Source organism: Pholcus phalangioides, unplaced genomic scaffold (genome assembly GCF_987345545.1).
Source record: "Pholcus phalangioides strain wild (caught in Gottingen) unplaced genomic scaffold, Ppha-v1.0 ptg000008l_1, whole genome shotgun sequence".
Lineage (NCBI taxonomy): Eukaryota > Metazoa > Arthropoda > Arachnida > Araneae > Pholcidae > Pholcus > Pholcus phalangioides.
The window spans coordinates 2,942,152-2,968,459 of NW_028301601.1; the positions used below are offsets into that span (position 1 = coordinate 2,942,152).

At 36.9% G+C, this 26,308-nt stretch overlaps 1 protein-coding gene across 1 annotated transcript in view; it reads left to right on the plus strand.

Moving 5' to 3' along the window:
• Positions 1 to 4,129: 4,129 nt before the first annotated feature.
• The window catches only part of LOC149083495 (fibroblast growth factor receptor 2-like), a 50,361-nt gene continuing 28,182 nt past the window's right edge, over positions 4,130 to 26,308 (plus strand). Inside the window, exons 1-8 of the mRNA XM_089234017.1 lie at positions 4,130 to 4,443; positions 6,570 to 6,706; positions 8,603 to 8,763; positions 15,559 to 15,682; positions 20,171 to 20,331; positions 21,708 to 21,843; positions 22,468 to 22,679; positions 25,389 to 25,528. Of these exons, the coding sequence (XP_089090143.1) occupies positions 6,604 to 6,706; positions 8,603 to 8,763; positions 15,559 to 15,682; positions 20,171 to 20,331; positions 21,708 to 21,843; positions 22,468 to 22,679; positions 25,389 to 25,528 (1,037 nt within the window). The 5' untranslated portion in view covers positions 4,130 to 4,443; positions 6,570 to 6,603. The remainder of the gene's footprint in view (positions 4,444 to 6,569; positions 6,707 to 8,602; positions 8,764 to 15,558; positions 15,683 to 20,170; positions 20,332 to 21,707; positions 21,844 to 22,467; positions 22,680 to 25,388; positions 25,529 to 26,308) is intronic.

Genomic DNA, 26,308 nt, shown 5'->3' on the forward strand with positions numbered 1-26,308 from the left:
AGGACGAATGGGGATTTTCGGCCTCGTCAATGTTTTCATGTCGGTTGCCTCTGGTCCGCAGCTGATGATTTTTGCATATAAACTGTCTTAAAAATAAGTCTGCCGGGACCTCTGTGATATCTCCATTTTCAATGGTATCCATATTGCTTTTGGCATATGCCAGATCAGCAGTTTGAAAAACAGAGAAAAAGCTGAGGATATTCCCCCCTCGTTTCTCGTCAAGAAACGATTTCTATTTCCTGCATCGAAGCCTAAAACAAACGAACCGTTATTTGGACATCTTTGGGTGCTCTTTTTTTCTCTCCTCCAACAAGCTATAAGATATACACACATGTTCTCTTTTTCTTTTTTCTCCACCCTCTTCCTTCCGATGTCTTAAGAAAGGAAGGAAGGAAGGATGAAACCTCCACATCCCCACAACACGCACACACACACACAATCTCTCTTCCTTTCCCATGGTTTAAAAAAAAAAGTAGAGCATCTGGTGGCAAAAAAAAAAAAAGAAAAAAGTTTTTTACTTTTGGGCAAAAACTCCTTCGCGCATTTTCTACGGAGCAGAACTCAGCAAATCCTAGATTTTAGAGAATAATGAATGATCGATGACATCATGGGCGTCGTTTCTTTTTATTTTCCCTCTCTTTGGAAATTGACGGGACTGAATACAAATTACATACAGTCCGAGCCGTAACTTATAGTACTACTACTATTATAGTACAACAGTCCCGTAGCCTGAAATTTCGTTCGGGGGGGACCAAAGTGACAGAACTAAGTAACAGAAATAGATTTGGCCATCTTTTTCCCTGTTTTCGGTCATTTTTCACATTTCCGGGGGACCAGACCAACACCTACTAGAGAATTTTCTAGAGTATGTTTTCCAGTGGGCGTTGACCAGACCCCCCAAGTCTCCCACTCCTACGGTCTTGTAGTACGACTATTAAGTACTTAGGGTGCCGGGCCAACTCGAACTTTGGTGCCTCCTGTGTTAAGGAGTTATTACGGGAAGAATTCGGCGCACGCTCTGGTCCAGGGCCCGGGATACCAGACCCAGCTGCTCCCACCTAGTTGCGGCCCTGCACACAATTGAAGAGTTCAGGGCCGTAAGGGGCCACTCAAGTCATAGGTGGAGATAGAGAGGAAGTCTGAAGGGAAGGGAGCACGATAATGATTATGATATCAATTAATATATGCATAAATACAGGGTGATTATAAAAAAACTATCCCGACATATGCACCCCTAACTATCATACCATTCACAGAAACTGAATGAAATTTTGGCATAAGGTATTTTGATGTATGCGCTCAAGAATGATATGGAAAACAACAGTGTCACTCTAACAGTTACGGTTACAGTATTGATAAAATTTCGAAAATATCAAATGGCAACACCAAGGTTTTTGTATTGGAATGTGATCTCCATTGTGAAAAACCCTAAATAGCGTTCGAACGGCAACTGCAGCACGAAAATCACCGGCGGTAGATAGGCTAAAAGTGAGGACAACCAATAAGGACAGAGAAGCAGCATAAAATAAAGCATTTTATTGTGTTTTCCACATGACCTTGTGGAGGACTAATCAGGCTGGGATCTCAAACGGTGTGACGAATGAAACGAACATTAATGTTCTGGTGCACGGCAAAGTCCTTTTTACTTTTTCCTTGCCTAGCTCCGGGGATTTTCGTGCTACAGGTGCCATTCCAACGCTATTTAGTGTTTTTCAGTATGGAGATCGCATTCCAATACAAAAAACTTGGTGTTGCCATTTGATATTTTCGAAATTTTCTCACTGTAACCGTAACTATTAGAGTGACACTGTTGTTTTCCATATCATTCTTGAGCGCGTACCTCAAAATACCTTATGCCAAAATTTCATTCAGTTTCTGTGAACGGTATGATAGTTAGGGGCCCATATGTCGGGATAGTTTTTTTATAATCACCCCGTACATTAGATCAGTCAACTTGTGGTTCCCAACTTCAAGGCGCGAATGCAAGCCGATCTCCCCGTTAAAAAGTCTCGCCACAGAGAGCAACAGGCCTCCAACATTACAAATATTCAATCATTACACTTCACTCACAATTTGAAGTATGTATAGATGGCAGCACTGAAGTATCAGATACAACACTAGCTACACACTCAGACTGTTAGGTGCACTCACTTTGTTCCAGACTCTGCCACGAAAGCTGGGCTGGAAGAGATCTCTGCAACGGGATAAGTCCAGTGGCGGAGCCCCTGGCGTTCATTCAAATCAGTCAACTTCACCTTTGACACTGGGTGGGGGGGGGGACCACCCCCGCACCACACGTATCTCCGCCCATGATTCAAGTATTACGTAAGCAGATTTTCAGCCAATTTTGACGCCCCTTGTCACCAAAACACTGACCCCCCCCCTATCCCGTCAACAAAATTTCGTCAGCAGCTTAGAATATTTCATATCTTCAAAAAGGGGTGGTTGATGATGTAAGCAGCCTTCAAACCCCCTCCCCCTTGTCATCAAAAGTCAGCAAATCCAAAACGCCCCTCAATGCTGACATAATACTTGAATGCCCCTTACTGGGAGGGGGGAATAGAAGTACAACTGTCCCCGGGCGGCAAAATTCAGGGAGCGGCAATTTTAGGCGGCAGGCAACAAAGAACGCCGTCATAAAATTATCTAATTTTAAAGTTGTGGGGGGGGGGAAGAGCAAAGTATGTTTGCTCCGGGCGGAAAAAATCCTGGTTATGGCCCTGGAAGAGTTACGTGTATCTGCGTTGAAATTTAAAAAAAAATTGATATAAATTTGATGTCCTATCCAGAGGTGAATTTATGGTTTTGACGCCTGTGGGCAACACTAATTTTTGCAGCCCTTTTCCCATTCTATTACAGTATGATTTCCTTGGCTACTCATTCCACAAATTTTTCCCGCCAAACATTTACTACATTCAGATAAGAGCATCCTATAGGTGCCGGAACCTAGGGGCTGAGGCCTTTTGAGCCCCCCCCCCCCAAATGAATTTTGTCAAGGGGCTGAGCCCCTCCAATGGTTACGGGACGACCAACAACTTTCAGCCCAACAATGTTTTCCTCATGTCGGCGCCTTTACGAGACGCGGGCCCCGGTGCAAATATAACAGCGAGGCCATATAAGCGAGTCTCAATAATTTCCCAAAACGTTTAGGACCCCTTTTTACCCCGATTTCGGGGAGTCGACAGATCTAATGTATATGCGTATATATGAAATGACATCATCATCATCGTGCCCCCCCCCCCCCCAGATTTCCAATTCAAAGATCGCATCATTTTTGCAATTCGGATTTTATCGAAAACTCTTGGCTGATTCGCGAAGTAGTCGGCTCCGTCGCGAATTGGCCGCAACATCGGGCTTGTACAGTCTTTTTTTTTTGTACATGTTTTGAAATATTTGATTTTTTTCAAGATTTCTAGTGCATATTCTGGGTGTGTAATGCCTATTTAGGGATTTTCACATTGCCGTCTTATCACATGGGTCCACTCGGGCATGGCCCGGGGGCCTCAAGAGAACGCGGGCCACATAAAAACAAGAACCAGTTGAAATTTTTGAGAATTTGCCTGGTGGGATCCCAGAAAAATCAGTTGACCCGGGGGCCCATGGTACTCTTAAGATGGCTATGATTTTCAGTGCATATTTTGGCATTTTAAGTGCACATTTTGGCATTTTAAGTGCACTTTTGTGTTTTAAGTGCTTATTTTTGTGTTCTAAGTGCTTATTTTTGTGTTCTAAGTGCTTATTTTTGTGTTCTAAGTGCTTATTTTTGTGTTTTAAGTGCTTATTTTTGCATTTCAAATGCATATTTGGCCTCTTTTCTAGTGCATAATATCCGGGCTCAGCCACCAATATTTATCATTTTCTTATTATATTGCATTTCTGATGAATTTTTAATCATATACATTTGCTTATTTGGAAATTTGTGAATTGTACTTTTGTTTGGAAAAACTAGAATCTCTGTTTTTTTTGTACGAAAATAACGGTATACAGTAGCCATGTTTTTTCAATTTATGTTTCCTCCCTGCCGTCAACGACTATGAACCACGCCTTCTTTTGTCGACGTCACCGATGACGTCGGACCAATCAGGAAACTTCCCCAACTTCTCTACGATCTAGGATTTGGTTTGTATGTTATAAATGCGGGAAAAAGAGCACCTTACGCATGTCACGTGGGCGCTTGATTTACGACGAGAGCGAATCTTCTTTTCCTCCGTCTTCTTTTTTATTAAAGTTAAAAATAATAATAACAATTACCCACACAGGACGGGGGAAAGGCGCACTGTGCGTGCGTGAGTGACGCACACTTTCTATCGTGAAATTTGACTGTAAATCGCTAACAAAAATATATTTGTGTTGTTTGTTGTCTATCGCTGAACACAATGTTTCTTCTCAACAATGGTTGTTACAACTCCGAGCGATTGTCAACTCTTTCCAGCGATGTCTTTGGTGAGTATGTTGGGGAAATAGAAACACAGCTTCTAGAATCTAGGATTGACATGATCTTTTATTATTGTTATTTTAGACAGAGTGTGTTTATATGATGTTTACTCAAAGTTTGAAATGTTTTAAAACTTTATTAACTGCTCAAAACACTGATGCATGGCCGCTAAGTTCGGACCTTTGGCGGGGGCCCCCCAGGCCAGACATTTTACAGGCCGCCCCCTCTTTTTCGTGAAAAAACAAAAAAAATCATGGTAATCGTCTCGGGCTCCAGGGCCGTTGAAGCTCTTTTAGCCTCACCCTCGGGAGCCATGCACTGCGCCGGTAGACGGGGCGTGCATTTCTCCCCTTTCCTTACTGGGGGGGGGGGGGGCTGATAGGGCTCTGACCCAGGTCCGTCATTTCAACTCTTTCCCGCGAGGGGGGGGGGGCGGCGGCAAGGAACATATACTCAATGTATATATATACCATTTCTAGTGTAGTTTTCAAAGCCAGTGGGGGCGGCGGCGCAATCGCCCCTAAATAACGGGCCTGATGTAACCTGGGGAACCCTAGGAAGAGAGTCGGATTTATGGTTTTGCAGCCCTTCTGCGTTACAAACTAGGTTAACACGAATTACTGATCAGATGCCTACTTCAGAGAGGACAATTTTAACTAAACTCAATCAAAGGTTAGGTGTTCTACTGATGCATTTGCTCCACTGTAGGTGGAATGTCCTGTGTGGGATGGGACAGAAAAATTTTCAATTTAAGTGGGGGTGCATTGTACCGGGGTGGCAGTAAAGATTTCACTTAGATGCCAAAATTTTCACAGTAAAAATTTGCATGAAATCATGCTTTTGAGCCATATCTCGGCAGCGGAGGTGTTGAGAAAATTTGAGGGAATAGACAGGGCCTGGGACCTTGATAGAAGAAAAAAGAATGTAGTCTATTGGGACAGCTCCAGGTGAAATCTTTACCCGTGCTGGACTTATTTTTCCCGTTTCCTACCTTTTCCCTCCCTTTGGATCCCATACCCTGCTTTTGTGGACCCCAAGCCAGATTTTTCATCTTGGGTTTAAGGCTTTTCCAGAGTAGACTGAAATAATTTTCTTTGACTTTTTCAACCACTTGTTAAAATCTCTTCATAATGATAAAGTGGGGGCCATGATCTGGTTAGGAGGTCTTCTTCGACCACCTGGCAGCTACGATCTGGCTGGGACGAGGATTTGGCTTTGCTTTTGAGCAGCGCTTCGTATGGCGCAACGAGTCGCATATCCCAAGAGCTGACCCTGTACTCTATCGCGAAGGGCGAATCTGCATTTTGGTGCTCTCACATGGTATTTTTTCCAGAACAGTCAAATGAAGACTAAGGAAAAATTCGGCTTCTCACTTTTCTAGTCCCTGGTGCACCAGAAACAACTTCTAAATTAAATTATTAATGAAAATCAACTTTTTATATATCATCTTTAAAGGATCAAGGCTCATTTACACGCATTAAGTGATTAAGTAGGTAACTAAATTCTAAGTTGTCAAGTACTTTGAAAATATATGCAGATGATAAGGGCTGTTTATATGGGTTTAGTTGGTAAGTATAATAGAGTTTGATCTAATTTTTTGACGAGTTTTTTCCCCTTTTTTCAGTTATTTTCTCACATTTCAGGGGGGAGGGGAAACCAGACCCCCTCAAGTCCATCCCCCTGTGCTACAGCCTTGACTTAAAATTTACTTAACTACTAAATCGCTTTACACTTTTAAACAGGCCTTGAGCAAAAGTGATGGTTCACCAATAAGTGCTGTTTTGAGGATTAAGTTTTCTGGCATTATAAAGAACGATAAAATAATTCTGGACCAAAAAGCAGAAAAATCTTTTTTAAAAATGGGACATATGGTCACAAAGATTTTTCATGCTAAACAATTAGGTGCTGCTGTCTTCTGAAAAAAATCAGGCTTATCTGGAGGTCCCAGAGATCAGAAACCTGTAAGCCTTCTGCCAGGGTCAAAATATGACGTTTTGTACCTGGGCAGCAGGTAAGCTTCAGCCGCTCCCGTTAACATGATTCAGTTGTGTCACTCAGACTAGATGTAGTGACTGTTGTTGTAATGCAAAAAAAAAAACCATTTATAATATTTATTAATTTTTTTTATTCGAAGGTTTCAAATATGTGAGAGACTTCAATTGACAACTATGGGGGAGTTAAGAAGAAACGCTTGGTGCCTTTTCATACCCATCATCACTTGTTTATGTGGCATATGTGCAGCTGCTCCCTTGGCCAATGACTCGAAAGAAGGTGATGCTTTCCTAAATTTCATATTTAGTCTTGATTAGTTCAAAGTATACAGAGAGATAGATGCCTTTTTCTCAGCTCAAGATATTAAGGAAACAGTTATTTTCCGGGTATTATGCTGAGGTGAACTCGGAAAGAAAAGTCATCGGCGGAGACGCAATGACTTTTCTTTCCGAGTTCACCTCAGCATAATATCCGGAAAATAACTGTTTCCTTCAAAGCATACAGTTTGCCTTTTTGTTGTCAAGTTTTCAACTTTTCCAAAAGGGCGATATGTTGCCAACAATCTTTCCTGGTGTGTTTTAAAAATTTTTGGGCATTCCTATCCGTTCCTGTACAATTCACTTTATGATACACAATTCACAGAAAGAAAAATTAATCGCTGGGAAAATTCGCTGACTTCTATTGCCCACTCAATAGATTGTTCTTTTTGTCACATCTAAGGACAGAACGATATAAAAATTTAGATTTTTTTTTATTTTGCAACATACTGTATTTTCACTTTAAAAACTGGTACAGAGTAATTTTTGAACACATTTCAGCGTTTTTCTAAATTGGAATCGTACCTCTACGACAAATGGTTGATGAGATAAAGGCCATATTAGCATTTACAGCACACCCTGTACATAAATTCTGCACAGGTCCCTGTTATATCTTTATGATTTGTGATAGCTTGATCCTTAGAATCGATAGAACTTGAGGATAAAAATCGGATGATAGAGGTATTTCAAGTGCTTCAAAAAACATTAATCATGATAGCATTTCTATGAAAGACCTGCGGACAATGATATTTATCAATGGAGCTTGCACATTACATTTTTTCATTTTGTATAGCAAAGGTGTGATGAGAACCATCTCACACAACCGGGATCTCTACTGAGTATCATGAGACACAACATAACAAGAGTCTAGAGTGAGAACTCAAAATAATAATTTTAATTGACAGAATTAATTTTAACATTTTAGTTTTGACAAGATTTGATTGAAATATAACATCAGCGCAAGTCTTCAATTTGTTTGTCATGTCCAGTCCTGAAGGTCGGTACACCTTCGAGCCAGTAGATCATCATCCAGTAGACATAACGTTGAATGGCTGATGACATAACAATCACCGCTGATCCCATCTCATTAGCATATCCTTCATTACCAGTGCCATGTTGTTCAAGATAAAGAACAGTGATTGGGGGGGGGGGGGGGCAATGCAGCTTTTGTTCGATATCCTCTGATAGACCTCATGTGATGTGACTTGGGATAACAGGTGAATTTATTAATCAGTGAAAGATATCAAATTTATTAATATAAAATCACTTATTTGAAATGGGTTGGTCCCTCCCCATTCGCCGCAGGTCTAGTACCGTTACAAAGGCTTACAGTCAGAACCGGGTTGTGCATATGGAAGGGGGGAAGAGAAAAAAAAACATAAGCACTGCAAATTTGCAAAGTGAAACTGAGGCAAACAAAATAAAGCAAGTGAGCCTGTGTAGACGTGCCTTAAAAAGTTGGTCCTCTCTGCATATTTTTCTAGAGTGATTTGTTGCGCTTCCATGTAATATGGATAGAATGAAATTTAGGAGACAAGGGATACTTTACCACTCACCAAAATCCATTTCAAGTCGATGCATCGCCTCCCACACCAAAAAAAGAATATTGATTTCAGAATAAGATCAGAGATGTTTGAACCACAATACTACGGTCCAACTTCTCCCATGGGTTATGTCCTCCTCTTTCCTAACTTGACCCTTCTGTGTTTATGAAAAACAACATATTCATAGAGCCAAGTAGTTGACAAGAAACATAATGTTATGTTTCAAAAAATGACGTTATGTTTCAGAAATATAAGGAAGGGGGAGCTTCATGTAAAATTTGTCTAATTTCTATTGATCACTCTATATTATATAGCTGAGTTGGAGCCGCCATTATTCGTCAAACCTGATCGCATGCGTTCGCTCATCGCTCAACCCGCCATGACAGAACTCACCCTGAAATGCAAAGCAACGGGAAATCCTGTGCCTACTGTGACATGGTTGAAGAACAACGCTGCTTTTGATTTTCAGAAAGTGGTAAGACATATTCAATTGAATCTAAAAGTTTGACTTTTTAAATGAGCATTTCAGAATCTTCATATCATGACCACGTCACTGAAGTCCTCCGTATTTTATTTCCTGGTTTTATTCATGATAAAGATCACTTACATTTGTCTTAGAATACAAAATATAATTGCTGTGTGCAATGAAATTTTATAAAATGAGGGATATGTGAATAAAATAGTGGCAACATAGTTGAGAAAGATTCAAAACATCACACATGCACAAAACCGGTTAAGCAGCGATCCCACGATTACCAGGGTCCTGTTGCAGGGTAAGATAATTAAGGTAAAAGATAATAAAAGTCTTTGTTGGACATGAACTGCAAAATGCTATTGGCAACCGCAGCCGATGTCAAGAAAATCCTGTACTTTTTCAGAAATTTCAAAGAACGATGCTTGGTGGGGAGGAAAAAATTCAGGGAGTGTACAATAGGTTCAGTATGTTTTAGCTGTAGTACAATCTTTTATCTTCGCCTCTATTGTTTTTTGACACCTTATTTCTCCAAAGCAGAATATGCCAAAATCTTTGACATACGTCACAGGACAATAAGTGCTACTGTAGAAGAATCTGGAAGAATTTTAAAAAAAGTGTAGAAAACACTATTATGGGAATTTTTATTGCAAAAACATTTCCAGTAAGTTGAGGGCTTATTGTAGAAAATGCAAAACATTCTGCTTTGGGGCCTTATTTCTTGCTTGGAACTTTTAAACACATTTTTAGTTGCACTTATACTTTTGTCATGCGACTGTGTGGACCAGTTTGTTGAAGGTCAGTATATATTTACTGTCAGCGTAATAAAACATTGAGTAGAGCTTTGATGTCCCTGGGAGAAGGGTGGGGGGGGGTGACTGCATGTACTCCGTATCTGCCCTCCCTGCCTCCATAAGGAGATATAGATTTCACAGAATGCTTTTGGGGGACCAAAGAAGTGAGATTGGATACCACTGCTGTAAATTCCCTATTCATGATTGGATGAATTATATCCTCCCATGAATTCCCTCCATTCATGTAAAACCCAAAATAATCTTATTTACTTATTTCATTTCAACTGTTCAGCGGACAATATGAAGTAAAAACTTTTATTCATTAATTAAGTATTCAACATACATCAAAATTATAAATTAATACGGCTAAAATTTTAATTAATCATTAAAATTAATTTGATACATTATCTTATTAAATTATATTGTTATTAATATTTAATTATTGTTTAGTAGAACTTCATTTCCTCTGCAGGCTTACTTTGGTTGTCGGTTTCCCGTGGTTCTCTTCCCTACCATTCATCAAGATAATTAAGGTTCTGCTGTATTTGAAGATATGTACAGTGAAATCTTGATATACTCAAATCCCGTTATAACAAACTCCAAGGGACTGGAAAAATGACTTAGTTATAAAAAAATTTGTTATAAAAGAATTTCCGGTTTCACAAATTTTAATATTCGCTGAAATGGTTTCATTGTAGTGGAATTCGATTCCATCCATAACAGAGCATAATATTCAGCAGCGCAAATGAGCAGTTTTTCTTCGCTATACATTTCAAAATGTCTTAACATTCCCTGTTGCTTGCTAGATGTACCTCTAGTTCCGTCATTATTCTATAGCCTTTGTATTGAAAGCCATAAAAATTATTGCTTCCCAGAGGACGATGACTGGTTCCAATTATCAGGATCTGGTCTTTAGTGGCTTTTAGTTTATTTTATTTTAGTTAGTGAGGTTTAAATAAGCTAAAGAAGGTGGCTTAATAATCTAAAGAATCCCCCTATAATCTTTCCAGTTTTTTGCTTATGTGTTAATGATTATGGCCAGTTGTGCTGATTGCCTAGATGTGGTCTTTCTCAATTCAAGCTCTGGTCCCTGCTGTTATTACATATCTAATAGTGCAGTCGTATTAAATAAGCACATTCTACTCATATATATATGCTATGGTAAATGTGATAAATCTGGTTATTATACATAATCACCAACCATTTTGGTAAGTTTGATGAATTTCCCAAATTTATAATTTTTACCAGCAATTATGCACAGTACCCAAGTGTCGTTTGTAAATTTTATAAATTTTTTTAAATTAATCATTTTTGCCAACGATTATGCATAGTACCCTAACTAACCTTTACTAACCTCCTTTGCTTCTATGATTACGTGACTAAGGCTTTGGGTAAGAGCAAAAATGTCGACGTTGTTTACCTTGATTTCCAGAAGGCATTCGATCGGGTCCAACATGGCAAACTCTTGAAGCGTTTACACGAGATTGGAATAGGGGGCAACTTGCTGAATTGGATAGAATCGTGGTTAAGAGATAGGTCGCAACGAGTTATGGTGAACGGGGAATTCTCTGGTTGGACAGACGTCACAAGTGGAGTTCCTCAGGGAAGTGTCCTTGGCCCCATACTTTTTTCACTTTTTATCGACAAACTCGATCAGGGTATCGATGGAATTACTAGCAAATTCGCAGATGATGTGAAGCTAATGGGGGTAATCGGGAATGAAAGCGATAGGGAGTTGCTCCAGACCAACTTAAACAAGATTGCAGCATGGGCAAATGAATGGGGCATGACGTTTAGCGTAGATAAGTGCATGGTCGCTCATTTTGGTTCGAACAACCCATGGTTATCTTACGAGTTGAATGGTGTCACTATCCCGGATGCAACTAGAGTCACCGATTTGGGAATTCTCATTGACGAGCGACTTAAGTTTTCTGAACATTGTTCAGCGGTTGTCAAAAAAGCGAATAGAATGCTTGGTCTCATTTTCAAAAAGGTCTCTTCGCGTTCTCCTAAAGTCATTCTTCCGCTTTTTCGAGGTTTAGTTCGTCCTGGACTGGAGTATGCTGTAAGGTTTTGGAGACCATATCTACAGAGGGACATAGACTTGATTGAAGGGGTGCAGAGAAGAGCTACGCGTGTCCTTATTGGCACACAGGGCTTGAGTTATGAAGAGAGACTTCATTTTTTGAATATGTTTACATTGGATGAACGCAGGTGTCGAGGAGATATGATCGAAGTGTTCAAAATTTTCAATGGGATGGATAGGATGGACCATGAACTTTTAGTACACCGCCAATCAACTGCTTTTACAAGGGGACACCAGTATCGATTGGTGAGGGACAATGCAAGGTTATGGTGTCGCAGGGAATTTTTCTCTAATAGGGTTGTTAATAAATGGAATAGCTTACCCCCGGAGGTAGTAAATTGTAACACAATTGACACGTTTAAAAAGAAATACGATAAACATGTTGGGGTGAATCGAGAAGCTATCCATTCTTAGAATAAGACAACCATAAGTATTCTTTATGGGCATTGTATGATATTTTATCATGTGTATATATTGTTTATAATTTGTGTTAATTGCATTTTTAATGGGGTTGCTGTATTTTTGAAACATATGACATCCATATTTTTATGGGCATCTTTTTATCAGCCACCTCGTTGGGCATTTTGCCTGTTGTGGCGTTGTATTTGTATTTGTACCCAAGCATCGTTGGTAAATTTAATAATTTTACTAAAAAAGTTATCACTTTTACCGGCGGTTGCGCATAATTCTAAGTGTTATACTGTTGGTAAACATGATGAATCATATGATATACTATGATAATTCATGCATGCATTATATCATTATAAAATAATAAAATTTGTTATTATATCTATGTCTGACTATATTCATCACACATACTAGACTCATTTGGAATTTTTTTCATATTTACCAAATTCACCAATTAGAGTAAGGCATGGGTTCTTAAACTGCACAATGCCAACTGCTCTGGGGAACTACAGATAAGTGTTGATATGAGAGTAAGAGGCACTGCAGGTGGAAAAAAGTTTAAGAACCCCTAGACTAAAGTATTATGGATTGGCCAGAAAAATTAATAAATTTATCAAACTTACCAAGACGACTGGACAAGTATGCATAAAAACCAGTTATTATGCATAATAACCGATTTATCACTTTTAGGCTTATACTTATGGGTGTGTAGTTCCATCAAACCTAGCACTGACCGGAGGTGTATTGTACTATCCCAAAAAAAAAATCTTCTGTAGAGACCTGTAGCTGAAGCAAAGTTCAGCCAAGATCTAATAGTAATGCCTTGTAGCTCCCAGGTTTCAATCAACAAGTGCTCAAACATATGTGCAGAGTACATTTTACATTCACAAAGAAAGTGAGTAGTTATTTCTTCCTTAAGTAAATAACCTCTACAGGTTAACTCACCACCAACTCCTATGACATTTAGATGGCGCTCAAGAATACAGAGACCAGTAAGTATACCAACAGCTCTACGAATACCATTTTTTCTGAGCTTAATCAGCTCCTTCTATCTAAAACTGTCACAATTTATTTCTCTTACCCGTCGCTGACCAACAATGTTCAGCCAATCGTGGTACCGTTTTTTCTTGAATTAGCTGAAAACAGTATTTCCAATCAATTCCCATGAAATGCCCAAAGTTGGCTCAGGAGTCCTAGAACCCCTTCTAGCCATCTTGTCCGCCAATTCATTACCTGAATGACAGGGTACCTAGCAAAGTTTGACTCTGTTATTTATCACATTTACCTTAACATATATGCAGACCTACCAGCTCTCTGGATTTAGGAGGGAGACTCCCAATTTTTCATCCTTCCTCCTGCTCTCTGGATTTGTTGAAATTTCTCCGGATTCCGGCAGAAAATCAGATTTTACGCGAGCTTTCATGTTGCCGTGGCATCAATGACTGCCGACATCGTTAGGGAAAACACCCATAGAGGACAGCTGTGGTCATTTCCATCGAGCAACCATAAAAAAAGTCTTGGTGACCGCATTTAAGCAACTGGCAAAGATCTGACTTTGTTTACGCTGTGTTTATGGGCAATTATTTATCAGGGGCATGACCTTGGTTGCTGAAATTTCTCTATAATCGTTATTGTATTCCATTAACAGCCGTGCGGTAAACACAAGTTTTTTTGTCAGCAGCTTTGCATTTTGAAGTTTTCAGTTTCCTCCGATTAAATATGTCTTCAGAAAGAAAATATAAAACTTTAAGCTATATAAAACTTTTAAGAGTTCATATACCAAGATTATCAATCACTGATAGCATCCACAAAAGGAAACACTTATGTTTTATGAACAGTATGTAGATGTGATTTCTCTACTCTGCAAGGAAAGACTGACATGGAATTATATTCTGCTCAGGGGCAATGCAGAACCTGCCTTCGGTTGTCTTAATTGATTTGTTTTTTGATCGAGTCTGAGTGCCGGGGGTGGGGGGGAGAGTACCCCTCTCGGGGAAATCTTTGGATTTCTGGATTCCAAAAGTTGTCACGTCTGTATATATAACATAAATGTGAGTTTTTCATTTTCTTTTATATTACTGATTGAATTACTTGAACACAATTTCCGTGATTGGAAAAAATATATATGTATGAAGAATACACACAAACTAAAATTTATAAATTCAAATAATATGTACCATATTTGCACAAACAACAAAATTTAGAGTTTATAAGACATTGAAAAAAAATATCACCATAACATGTTGAGCACAGAGATCTTTTTCACACTTTCACAAACAGTACTGACCTGTTCATCCTCAACTTCGGATATCCAACTGTGCACAATTACATAACGGAGATAGACTTGAAAGTCTGGGAGGCATGATGATGATGTTAATTTATATACACACTAGATCAGACGACTCCACCTTTGACGCTGAGGGACACGTCCCATCTCCATATCTCCGCCCTTGCACAATTACTTTGAAAATAACTGACACTCTTCCGAGATGCCATTCTTATTTGAACAGTAGGACTGTCAAACAGAACATACTTTGTGCAAGCGACATTGTGGTGCCATTTTGATTCTTCAGAAAATTTAATGAAGGAAATATGTAATTGAAAAAACATAATAACTTCATAAACCTGTCAAACACGTGTAAACAACCAGTCTGGAAGGTACTGTTAATGGTATAGACTAGAGGCACTGCCTTCTCTCTTGGTGGTGAGGTGAGTGAATGTATGGGGACGAAATAGTACCACCAACAGTGAGGACTTGGAAAAAATTCTCTACACTTGAAATTCTTAGCTTAGCGGTTCTCAACCAGGGCTCAGTGTGCACTCGCCAGGGGCTCTGTGGCCACTCGTGGAAAATACTAAAATATTAAAAAAAGCAAAATTTGAAATAAAAATTATATCAATATTTTTGAATAATATATAGAAATAAATCAGTAACTTTGAATAAATGAAAAATTGGAATATGGGGCTCTGCCATAGAAATTATGTACCAGAAAAGGCTCTGCCAGCCAAAAAAGGTTGAAAACCACTGTTGTAACTGATCTGTCATTACATTCTTCTTGCAAATATTGTTACAGGAAACCCTGTCAAGATCAATTTGTAATGAGAAAATTAGCAAACTATACTCGCTTAAAGGGGTGTTGACTTTTGAAATTATGAATTAGAAAAAATTAGAGACTGAGAGAGAGAGAGAGAGAATTTCATCATTAAACAGTGTTCCATTCTGAAGAAAAGATTTGCTCTAACTCTGTATTTTACAGTATACCAAATTATGCACGGAAATATGGTAGGTATTTGATGTATGGAGGGTGGTATAATTTTTTAATGTCAAGTGCAATGCATACTGGAGGAAAGATATAAGTATTGAAGAGAGTTGACATATTTCAGTTTTTCGTTTGAAAATTTTTTTGTGGAGATGGAATCCTTTAGATTGAGATTAGTCTGTTCATAAAGCTGTGCCAAGATAAATGTTACAAAATTGTTAATAATTTGTTGAAATGATTCTTTCTTCAGGACGCCAAAACCAAATGGTCCATAAAATTTGACTCCCTCATAGCAGAAGATCAAGGAAATTACACATGTATTGTAAGCAACTCCGTCGGATCTATCAACTTCACTTTTACAGTTGAAGTCCAAGGTAATGCTGGAACTTTTTATTATTTTATCCATCAGGCTTTGTAATAAAATGTAATTTTTTTGTTTAGTTTTTAAGTATAAAACCATGTGAAATTTCTTTCACGATAAAATCCCAGAACATATGAAGTTACCTATAAATTTTATGAACATAACATTTTCCTTTTCACGACTCTTGTGAACATTTTTTGAAACTGTGATAGCAGGAACTATATAGCTATGGAAGAATAAAAATAAACCTTTGTAAATGTAATGTGCAAAATGTAATATGAACAATATACTCTCAGAAGGAACCAACAAAAAAGGCAAATACTGTATAAGGAAAATTTGTGAGCTCCCTAGTCAGCATGATAGTAGTTATATTTATCCTCTGAAGACGGCACATATAGTATATTCAATGTTGAAATGTATTGAGAATTTCATAATTTTCCATGTATTTTACTTTTTCATTGGTTCCTTCTGAGAGAGACTATGCAGTGGAACTTTGATTTACAAATTATTCAGTTTGAGAGTGATTTGCAAGACTAGAAAAAGTTTTGAAAAAATTTTGACTTGATTAACAAGCAATGATCCACTTTATGAACAAAAATTTTGAGCTTTGTTTACTCAGTTTCACATGATAATTTAATCAGTGGTTCGTTGCTTTTGCCTACACATGTACGGTGGGAAGTTTTCACCAATGAAGTCTCCTGTCATCATGGCAAATGGATAAAACCTTAGAGTTTTTTAAAAAAAAAAATGTCCACATTATGCAGCACTACTTCAGGATCATTGATAAAACTTGGGATGGAGTCACCTAGAGGATCCTCAATTCTGCTTGGAGAAAGCTGTGGACTGATTGCATTATTGAATGTGACTTCAAGAGGTACCTCATGAACAAGAGCCACCAGTTGTCAGACATTTTGTCTACAGGACTGGAGGTGGATGAGGACAGCATTCAAAAACTGGTGGAGGAACATGGTAGAAAGATTGCAGTGAGCCAGCAGATAACATTGAGTCCAAAACTCATCATAAACAATAGTTCTCCTCTCTTTCATCGTTTATAGTAAATTAATTTGTGAACATTATTGTATTGTATGCTTATGGTGTTATGTTATTTCTTGAATATTATGTTTACATTTCAAGAATGCAAGGGATGAGGGTATATGATTGAAGTTAAAAAATTTTTTAATGGAGAGGATTAACCAACACCATCAATCGAATGTTTCAACAAGGAGACATCACTATCGATTGGTAAGAGACAACTCCAGGTTGTTTGGTGTCGCAGGGAATTTTTTTTTTTTTCTAACAGGGTTGGGAATAAATAGAATAACTTATCTCTAGGAGTCATGAATTCTACCACAATTGACACGTTTAACAAGAAATTTGATGTTTATAATGGAACGAATCGAGAAGCTATCCATACTTAGAATAAGACAACTATAATTTTTTATGGGCAGTGTATTTATTTTATCACAGTGGTATTTTATTGCTCTTATTGGATTGCTGTATTTTTGGTATAGTTTAGATATGCAGTAAAACCTTGGTAAGTCATCACTGCAGTTAAGACACCATTTTGGTTCGGTCTTTTTTTCCACAGATAACAATGTATTAACCACTTAAGTTTTGTTTGAATACTGTTCGGGTGCTACAAAAGGATCTTTTTCTGATTTGCCCATAAACGCTGCTTGGGCAGCATATTTTTCTATGCCAATCCTCTGATTTTCTCGGCTTTTTGTCTTTTCTTAGTTTGCAGCGCTTTTTATTAATCAATTTATTAATAATTTATTTATATATTTTATTTGTTATTAATATAGTTAATTTATAATAATTTATTAACAAATCAAATGTATGCTCTTTTCTGACATCCATTTCTGTAAAGTGTTCTTTACAGTTCAGCTAGTTGTTTGGAAAAAAGCCACCTTTAAGTAAAAATGCCCCTTTTTTGCTGTAATTAAAAAATTACCTTGAATTGATAAATACAATACTTGTAATAGTTTTGACTGCAAATTTTATTTTATGTAATCAATTTGAATACAAAATTGTTTATCATGAATGTGCTTATTTAGCAAATGGACACAATATGGCAAAAAAATAAAACTGTTGAGTGGTTAAACCCTCAGTTACTCGTCTCTAATTTTGATTAACTCGTCATTATGAAAAAGTTAGAGAGAGAGGAACAGATAATTTCTCTATGGCTGCCTTTGAAGGAAAACCTTGATAATGACACTGCTATATGTTCAAAAGTGACCATAAAAACCTTATATACCAAAACAGAACTCTCAAACTGAGAAAGTACGACAGAGGAAGTTCATTTTCCGACTAAAACAGCAGATCTTGAAGTAATAGGGACTGCTCAAGCTGGAACTAATTCTTGCATGGGGCCCCATTAATTTGGAGCTTAAATTTAAACAAAATATCTTTGTTGATAAACCAGATATTTTTCCCCAGTTAAGAAGGCTCTCTAATATCGGTTTTGCCATTCCCAGGGACCCCACAAATCAAAATTTGGCCCTGTGCTTGAGATTACTTCATATTTGTACCACAAGTTACTGATACAAAATTCAAATCACCGAAATTAAATGTCATAAAATTGACATGCATCAAATTGTGTTGTAGAGAAATGCTAACTATTTTAACATTTGCTCTGATTAGTTTAAATTGAAAACATACTGGTATAAATCTTTAGTTAACTGCATTTAATATATTATATATTGTATATTAACTGTATTTTACCATAATACATTAAGTTTAATGGTAAACGCTTGAAAGTTCAAAAATTCGTTTTTTTCTTTTATTTTCTTTAAATTTTATTAGTACAGTAATGTAGTTTAAATTCATATTTTGAGAAATGATGCATTATTTTAAATGTATAATAATATTTTAAATTTATAAACATTGAAACTCATGGCACTAAGTGGTCACTCCCCTTAAGCTGTCATTATTTCTTGGTAACTTGAATGACGACTTATCAAGGTTTTACCGCATCTGGCATTCATATTTTTTTATGGGCGGCTTTTTTTCAGCCACCACCTCATCAGACATTTTGCCTGTTGTGGCCTTTGTGTTGTATTCAATAATTTTCTTCAATATGCAAGTGATTCACACATTATGAGCATGTTCATGGAAAGATTTATGCTCATAAACAAAAGTACCACTGCAGAGTTTAAGCTACGGTCACATTTCTCACAGAATGTGAAAGAAGTAGTAGCCACTTTCGCAAAAATGCTTACAGGAGGTACGAAACGAGTAGACATCCAACCATCAATCGTTAGCATTGCAGCATTTTGCTAAAGCTTTTCTCCCCATTTTTGCTTTTTTGCTAAAGGAATTTTTTATCTAGCTTAAACCCTGTACCACTGTATGAATGAGTCTAGCTAAGGGGGATCGTTGTGAGTTTGAGTATCATTGATTGTATGTTTCACCAAATAGTAGTTGGTATCATCAGGAGATATCAGATAAGACTTACTGAACTGAATTTGAATCATTATTGTGCCAGCCTGTATTGATTCAATAATGTAAAATGCTGATTTTTGGATTGACTCTGCTTCATTAGACTTGACTTGCTGGCATTAGGCATTAGTTATTTGCCACGTGCCTAAAATGCTCATATGTTAATAGACACTATTTAATTGCTTTCTTCCTTCATTCTCATGTTGACCACATAATAGGAAGGTCTTCACGTTCCTGAAGGCAGTGGTCTAAGTATGACTTAATTTTATCGCTTCTTTCTTGTTGTAGAAGGGTGTTTTAACATTTATATTGCCTCTGTATGATCAAGAAAGGTATAGTTGGACCTGCTTATAACAAGCCTACTTTATCAAGAGTATGGATTTAATAAGTACATCAATGCAACTTGTTTGGTACAATGCTAATTGTATAGTAATGGTTTTGTTTTTAAGCAAGCTCAGTGAGCAGGTTTTTAGCTCAGATTTTTTAGGGAAGTTAAAAAAGAAACATTGAAAAAATTAACACAAAAAGCAGAAGATAATGAAAAGTAAATGTACTGATAAGCTCAAAACAATTTGTTGTTTTTTTTCACCTCTCTTATGATCTGCAGATAATGCACTTTGATGAGAGATGACTGTCAGTTCATTAATTCAACAAAATTATCACCTTTCGGTTGTCAATGTGCAGTTACAACAACACTTTGCCTAGAGGGGAGAGTGATCATGGGAAATTAAGGTGATTCTGACCAATCAGAATTTCAAAAAATGGGTAATTCATCCCCACTGAGCTAGAAATCAACTAGTGCCCCTCTAACTTGGTGTTCAGCCCTTGCTCAGTTTCCAATACAGACTCCATGCGTTTGAGTGTAAGCATGATCAGCAGAATTTTTCCAGCTGGCCACTGGTGTTGGAGAAACATTGATTTGATACTCATGCTCAAAATGGCTGCTTAGCTTGAGAAACTCATGTTTATTAAACAGTGGCCTCAAAAACCTAATGAGCTACTTATATAGCTGTATATATTTGTTTAATTATGCTTTCTCTAACTTTTCTTATTCTTGTAGAACGATATCCTCACCGTCCTCTGATTTACAAAATCATTCCTGAAAACCAAACCGTTTTCATTGGTCAGCAAGCCAAGTTCCAGTGTACTATAATAAGTGATCTTTTTGCACATGTCAAATGGGTGAGGCGATATCCCAATGGTACTGTTCACGATGTCTTTGTAAGTATTTTACTTTTTTTATTGTCATTCATGTGTTTTCGGAGAACTGATTCATTTTATGATTTTGAATACATTTTTGTGTTATAACATTAAGGCCTAATGTTATTAAGCATCCCAGTGTTCTTTTTTTACACCTGTGGACTGATGAAAAAAAGACCATAGTGAAAAACAATATTGTGGACCAGCAGTCATAAAAGAAATAATCTGTGAACCAGCAAGAAATATTAAAAATAATTTATGGACAGAGGCAAAAATAAATAAATGGGAAAAATAATTTATGGACTAGAAAAAATAAATATAAAAAAATAATTTTCTGAATGGCCAAAAAAAATAATTTTCTAACTGGCAAAAATAAATAAATAGGAGTAGTAATTTGTGTTGGGAGCAGAGAAAAATTAATAAATAGAAGGAATAATTTGCAGGCTGCCAAATAAATAAATAAATACGAAAAAATAATTTGTTCACTGAGTGACCAAAAATGGAAATGAAAACAAACTCAGAGACAGTACACCTATTTCACTTTTTTAAATCTATAGATACATTGCAGCTACACACAGGTCAAAATGTTTTGCGGACTGGTAGAAAATTCCCACAGACTGGCTGGTACTGGTCTACAGACTAGCAGTTGAAGAACACTGCATTAGCATAGTAGTGCATCAAAGAATAGCAAGACATTCCCAATGAATCGGAGTCAGTCCTCATCCGAATCTTTCCTTACACCAAGGTGCAACTTCCATTTTTCAGAAGACACCGTATATACTCGTGTATAAGCTAATCCCCCACTTCAGTACCATCAAAACCACAATAAATTGAAAACCTGTACCTCAAAAAATTAGCTCATTTCAGAGGGGAAAAAATCATATTTTCATGCAAAAAAGTTACGATGAAAAATTATTCAAACTTTCTAATCCATTTCTTCTTCTGATTCTCCAGTCTATATATCAAAAGTCAATACAGTGTGTGGCATCTTTGTTTTCAGCTTGAACTGTGCTGTTATTGCCATCGTCACTTTCAAAGAGGATGTTGTCTTCAGTTCTGTCCATCACGTTTCTGATAAAACACGCTTTTAAGGATTTGATGAAGATTTTTGGCTTCACCGCCTGTAGCCTGTTAAAAATTTATCACACCATCTTTTATAATTTAATGTTCTTGACCACTATTTACTTAAATTTGTCCCCCTAATGGGATATAGCCTGCTTATCCCCTTTGTAATATCTTTGAGGTATCCTTGCTGATTTTTACCCTTGGGGGATAGGCACCCATTCTGGCCATGACCTCACAATGTTAATAAAGTAAAAATCGTTTCTAAGTATATGTATGTAATATATATATATATTTTTTTCATTCTCCCTCTATATCAATTTTTTTTTCTTTAGTCAACTGCAGAGTATAGCAAACCAGAGGATCTCATCATAGATAATACCACGTATGGTGATAGCGGGCAGTACACCTGTGTTGCTGTGAATACGATAGGCCCATCTTACAAGAGTACATGGCTCACGGTTCTTCCCTGTAAGTTTTCATGCAGTTCATTCAACCATTCTTTTTCAATAATTTCTTTATATCGGCACAATGTTACATTCTACTAGGGTCAGAATAAGGTTATGCTGGAACTCAAGTGGTTAGGTGTTAGAGGGCGGTTCGTGCTATGTCATGAAATGCTGAGGAACAAGACCGATGGAGACAAAATAAAAGGACACCATTGAATTTGTCTTCACAATCCTTGCATGCCCAGTATCCTTCATGCAACTCACAAAGGAGCCCCTTTTGTAGAGTTGTTGTTGTAATGTCTGATCAATTGAGAGATGGAGCTCTTCAAGGAATTCGTTACCAACCTTCCTTGAAGAGATGAGTGCTAAATTCAAAAGATAATTTAGGTGTTTTGTACCATTACTCACGAGTAACCAAACTACATGATGTGGTTTACAAAGAAATTAAATGCGGTGGAAATCAAAGGAGACAAATTTACTGATGAGATATGATTCCAAAAGAAACAAAGATTTACGAACCTGCTAAATGTCTTGCGTGTGTCTGCCACTGTTACTATGCATGTAATTATTGCTGTGCAATGAACAGTTATGATGCAATGTTTTGAATGTGTTATGTGCAATAATGTTATATGTTGTATGTTTTTAGGGCCAGATGAAGTTGCTGAAGCAAACACTTTACCAACGTATTTACTCCCTGTAATTGTTCCAGTGATGATACTAGTGATAATACTTGCGCTCCTTGTTGCTTTTATCCTGTACAGGAATCGTATTGTAGAAAAGGAAAAAGAGAAGATAAGGTTAGCTCTTAGTCAACCAAAGCAAGTCTTTGTCAGGAAAAGAATTGTGCTCAACAATAGGGTAACTCTACTTCTGTCATACTATTCTAGTTTTCACCCAGATTTGGATATGGTTGGGACCAGGGCTGTTTCAAAGTCATACGTAGAGTGGCTAGATGTCCTAGTTTATCACTAATAAATGCACTGCCTGCCCCCCCCCCCCCCGCCAAAAAAAAAAAAAATTCAGGATGCCTGTTTATCCTGGTTTTTTTCTTTGTATGATCAATGATTTAATGAAATCAAATTGCTATTAAATATTTAATTGCTTTATTTCTAATTTTCGAACCACCCACGTTTTTTTTGCATTTTTAAATCAAGAGTGCTGTGTTATCAACACAACGGTAAGTTCAGATGAAATGTGTACCTTGCATATCATTATAGAACAGCCAGCTTGGTACTCAAACTCAGGGCTGCTCTTACCAGACCTTGGGACCCATTGTGAAAATAATCGTAGGGTTCTTTGCGAGATGAACATCTTCGCTTGATTTGTTACATTACTTAGATTATGCTATGTAACACAATTTTGTTCTTGGTTAGCAGACCACATTTCCCAATCTTTTACAATTAAAAAACTGAATACAGCAGTATTTTGCTTTAAACTTTGCTTTTGCGGTGAGAGAATCAGTATTTGAGAACATTTATCATTGGCTGATTGGAATATTGAAAATGACAAAAAAAAAAAAAAAAAAAAATTAACTTTTTGTGTTGATAATAATTAAAAAAACTGTAAATAACTTTTATTTTAGTCAAGATGTCACTTATCTGGACGTTTAACAGGAAATAAAATAAAATTTTAAATTAGGAAAATAATGGGACTTTTCCCATCTGTGTTCCCATATATATATTCCCATCATATTCTTTTTTTTTGCTCCGAAAAATAATTGCCAAGTTGTTCTTTATGTGCTCTCTTTTGTATAGATGTTCCAAGTAGGGAACTCTTTGGTGAAGGTGCTCTTTTGGGTAAGCACCCATGCTTTCTTTGAATTCTCCAAGATGAGTGTAGAGGATGTAATTTGTCAGATGTACTGTAATTACAGTAAAGAATGCGGAATACAAAGAACTTCCCAAAAAGTCAAAGACTGATAAAGAAGCTTGGGGTGTGTCTGTTTGCATGCTTAATGGGTTCTTAGGTAACCGCTGGAATAAAACCATCTTGAGCTTGTGGAAAAATAAAAATCTATACAAAAATTGTATATGTAATGTTTCACCAAATAACACATCAGTCTCCACACTCATCTCGAGAAATTCAAAAAAAGCATGGGTGTTTACCTGAAAGAGCACCTACATCTATATAATGGCAAATGCATCAAAAATATATTGAAAATTATTTTTGAAAGCTAAAAACGTGACGTTGAAGTGTGTATATGAAAATAAAAGGGGGGAGGGGGGGGGGAGTTCCATCTCATTTTTTAAATCTAAAATTTTATTTTATTTTAAAAATCTAGATACGTGATTTGCACATTCTAAAAGTTATTTCCGCTTTTCAAAATTATTATCAGCGTGAAAAGGTTATTTTTCTGTCATTTTCAATATTCCAGTCAGCCAATGGTACATGACCAATTCATAAATATCGATCTCTTGATCACGAAAGCAAAGTTTGAGGGGAATAATCATCAGTTTCAGGCTCACCCACTATCATCCTGTCGACTATTCTAATGAATATTCCCAAATTATTTCAATTCGTGAAAGGAGATGCTATCATCTCCTATGCTATCAACTCGTCTATTTGAATCACTGATGCATTTATTTTGTGACTGAAAATTTAAATTTTTCTTGACAAAAGTTTCAGCTGAAATTAAACAGCACAAATATGTTTAGTAAATTATTTCCAAAATGGCAGATGCATCAGTAACTCAAAGCAACTCCCCACCATAACTGCATTAGTAACTTCACAACTCAACCTTTTGAGTTGTGGGATAACAATTGTTTTGTGTCGAACGGAATCAAAACTGGAAATATTCATTAGAATAGTTGCTGTGTAACATTGAATCTTTTTTTCAGCATTAATGCAAAGTCACTTCTGTAAGTGCAAAGTAGCCCCCGATTACAGTACTTACATTTGCAATCATTTTTTACATGAACGATTATATAGAAACGCAATGTTATGTCAGCTTCTTAGCAATATTTCTCCCCTCCCCACTTATATTGCTCTGTATTGGCTTTGATTTAATTAAAGCAATATTTCTATTATGTTTTAAATTTGCTATTCAACAGTGAACTAAACCATTCAAGGCCCAAACTTTATTGCTAGTAGAGGATTTTAGCCATTGCCTTACAATTCGATACTGTAATGCCCTCTGAAAGTTTTTGAACATGTTCTAGTTTTCATCAGGAAATGCATGTTATGCCCAGGTTTTCACCAGAATTTTTTCCTGTTTCTCAGTCACATGATTTGGCCACCCTAGTCCTGCGATTAGTATACTAAATTTTAGCTGTGTAGGTCAGAGTTTGAATTCTGGCCGTTTAAAAACAACTCTGAATTGTAAGCTCTGACCTAATTATCTTATCAGCATGCAATAAAGTAGCTGTGATGCAGTAACATGGGAATAGTAAATAAATGACTATCTATCGCTATGGACTTTATAGCTGTTTTCATTTAAACACTATGCATTTACAAATACTCATTATTATGCATAGCTTTAAATTGCAAAATTTAAGTTTTTACTAATCTGAATGTTGAAAGGGAGTTCCTGCAATTACAATTTTAATGTCTTCTCCAATTAATATCTAGAATGAGGATGATGATCAACAGAACTCATTAGCACCACTTGTAAAAATTGAATATCCTGTGGTAGAGTTTTCAGAGACATCGGATCAGTTAACTGAGTATGAAATCCCGATTGACCCGGCATGGGAGTTCCCGAGAGAAAGGTGAGTAACATTATTAGTTAGATGTTGATTTTTGACTCTCCCTTTTACAGAATAGAATTAGGCTTTCAGAAAATGGAGTGAAGCAATATATATGTTCATGCTAAAAATATCTACTACTCTGCTGACCAAGTAAAAATATCATTGTAGAGGGGTTATCGTTATGTTTAGGGGGTAGCATATTATCAGGCACCACCAAATTAATGCTGCTGTTGGCATCGCTTCTGAATTGGCGATGTCACTACCATAATAAAACTCGTCAATAAGTATATCTATTCACAGCAAAAAAATTATAATTTATTAGTTTAATAAAATTGAGTTATTCATGCTGAAAAGCCATTTCCGGTGAAACACTTATTTGCACTACACTGAAAATAGCTTCTCTGCAACTTCATTAACACTTTCGAAAGGTAGATAATGCAAGATACCAATGTTATTAAATGCTCTCGATAGAATAAGCACAGGTAAAGAATTTATAAATATATTAAAGGTGATTTTGTGTAAAATATAAAAAATGTTGTAGCAGTTTCAAAATATACTGAAAAAATATAATTATATAGAGGGGATTTATTGTAGTAAAAGATATTATTGTATGGAGAAGACTTTGACATCAGACTATAGACAATTCCAAACAAGATTTAAAAAGATATTGTCTTAGAGGGATTTATATCATATTGAGTATCGTCGTAGTGAGGTTTCACTGTATCTGGTTCTTGAGTATCACACACAGGGCTGGAGCTAGGAGAGGGAGAGCACGAGGGCAATTGTCCTGGGTATTTAGTG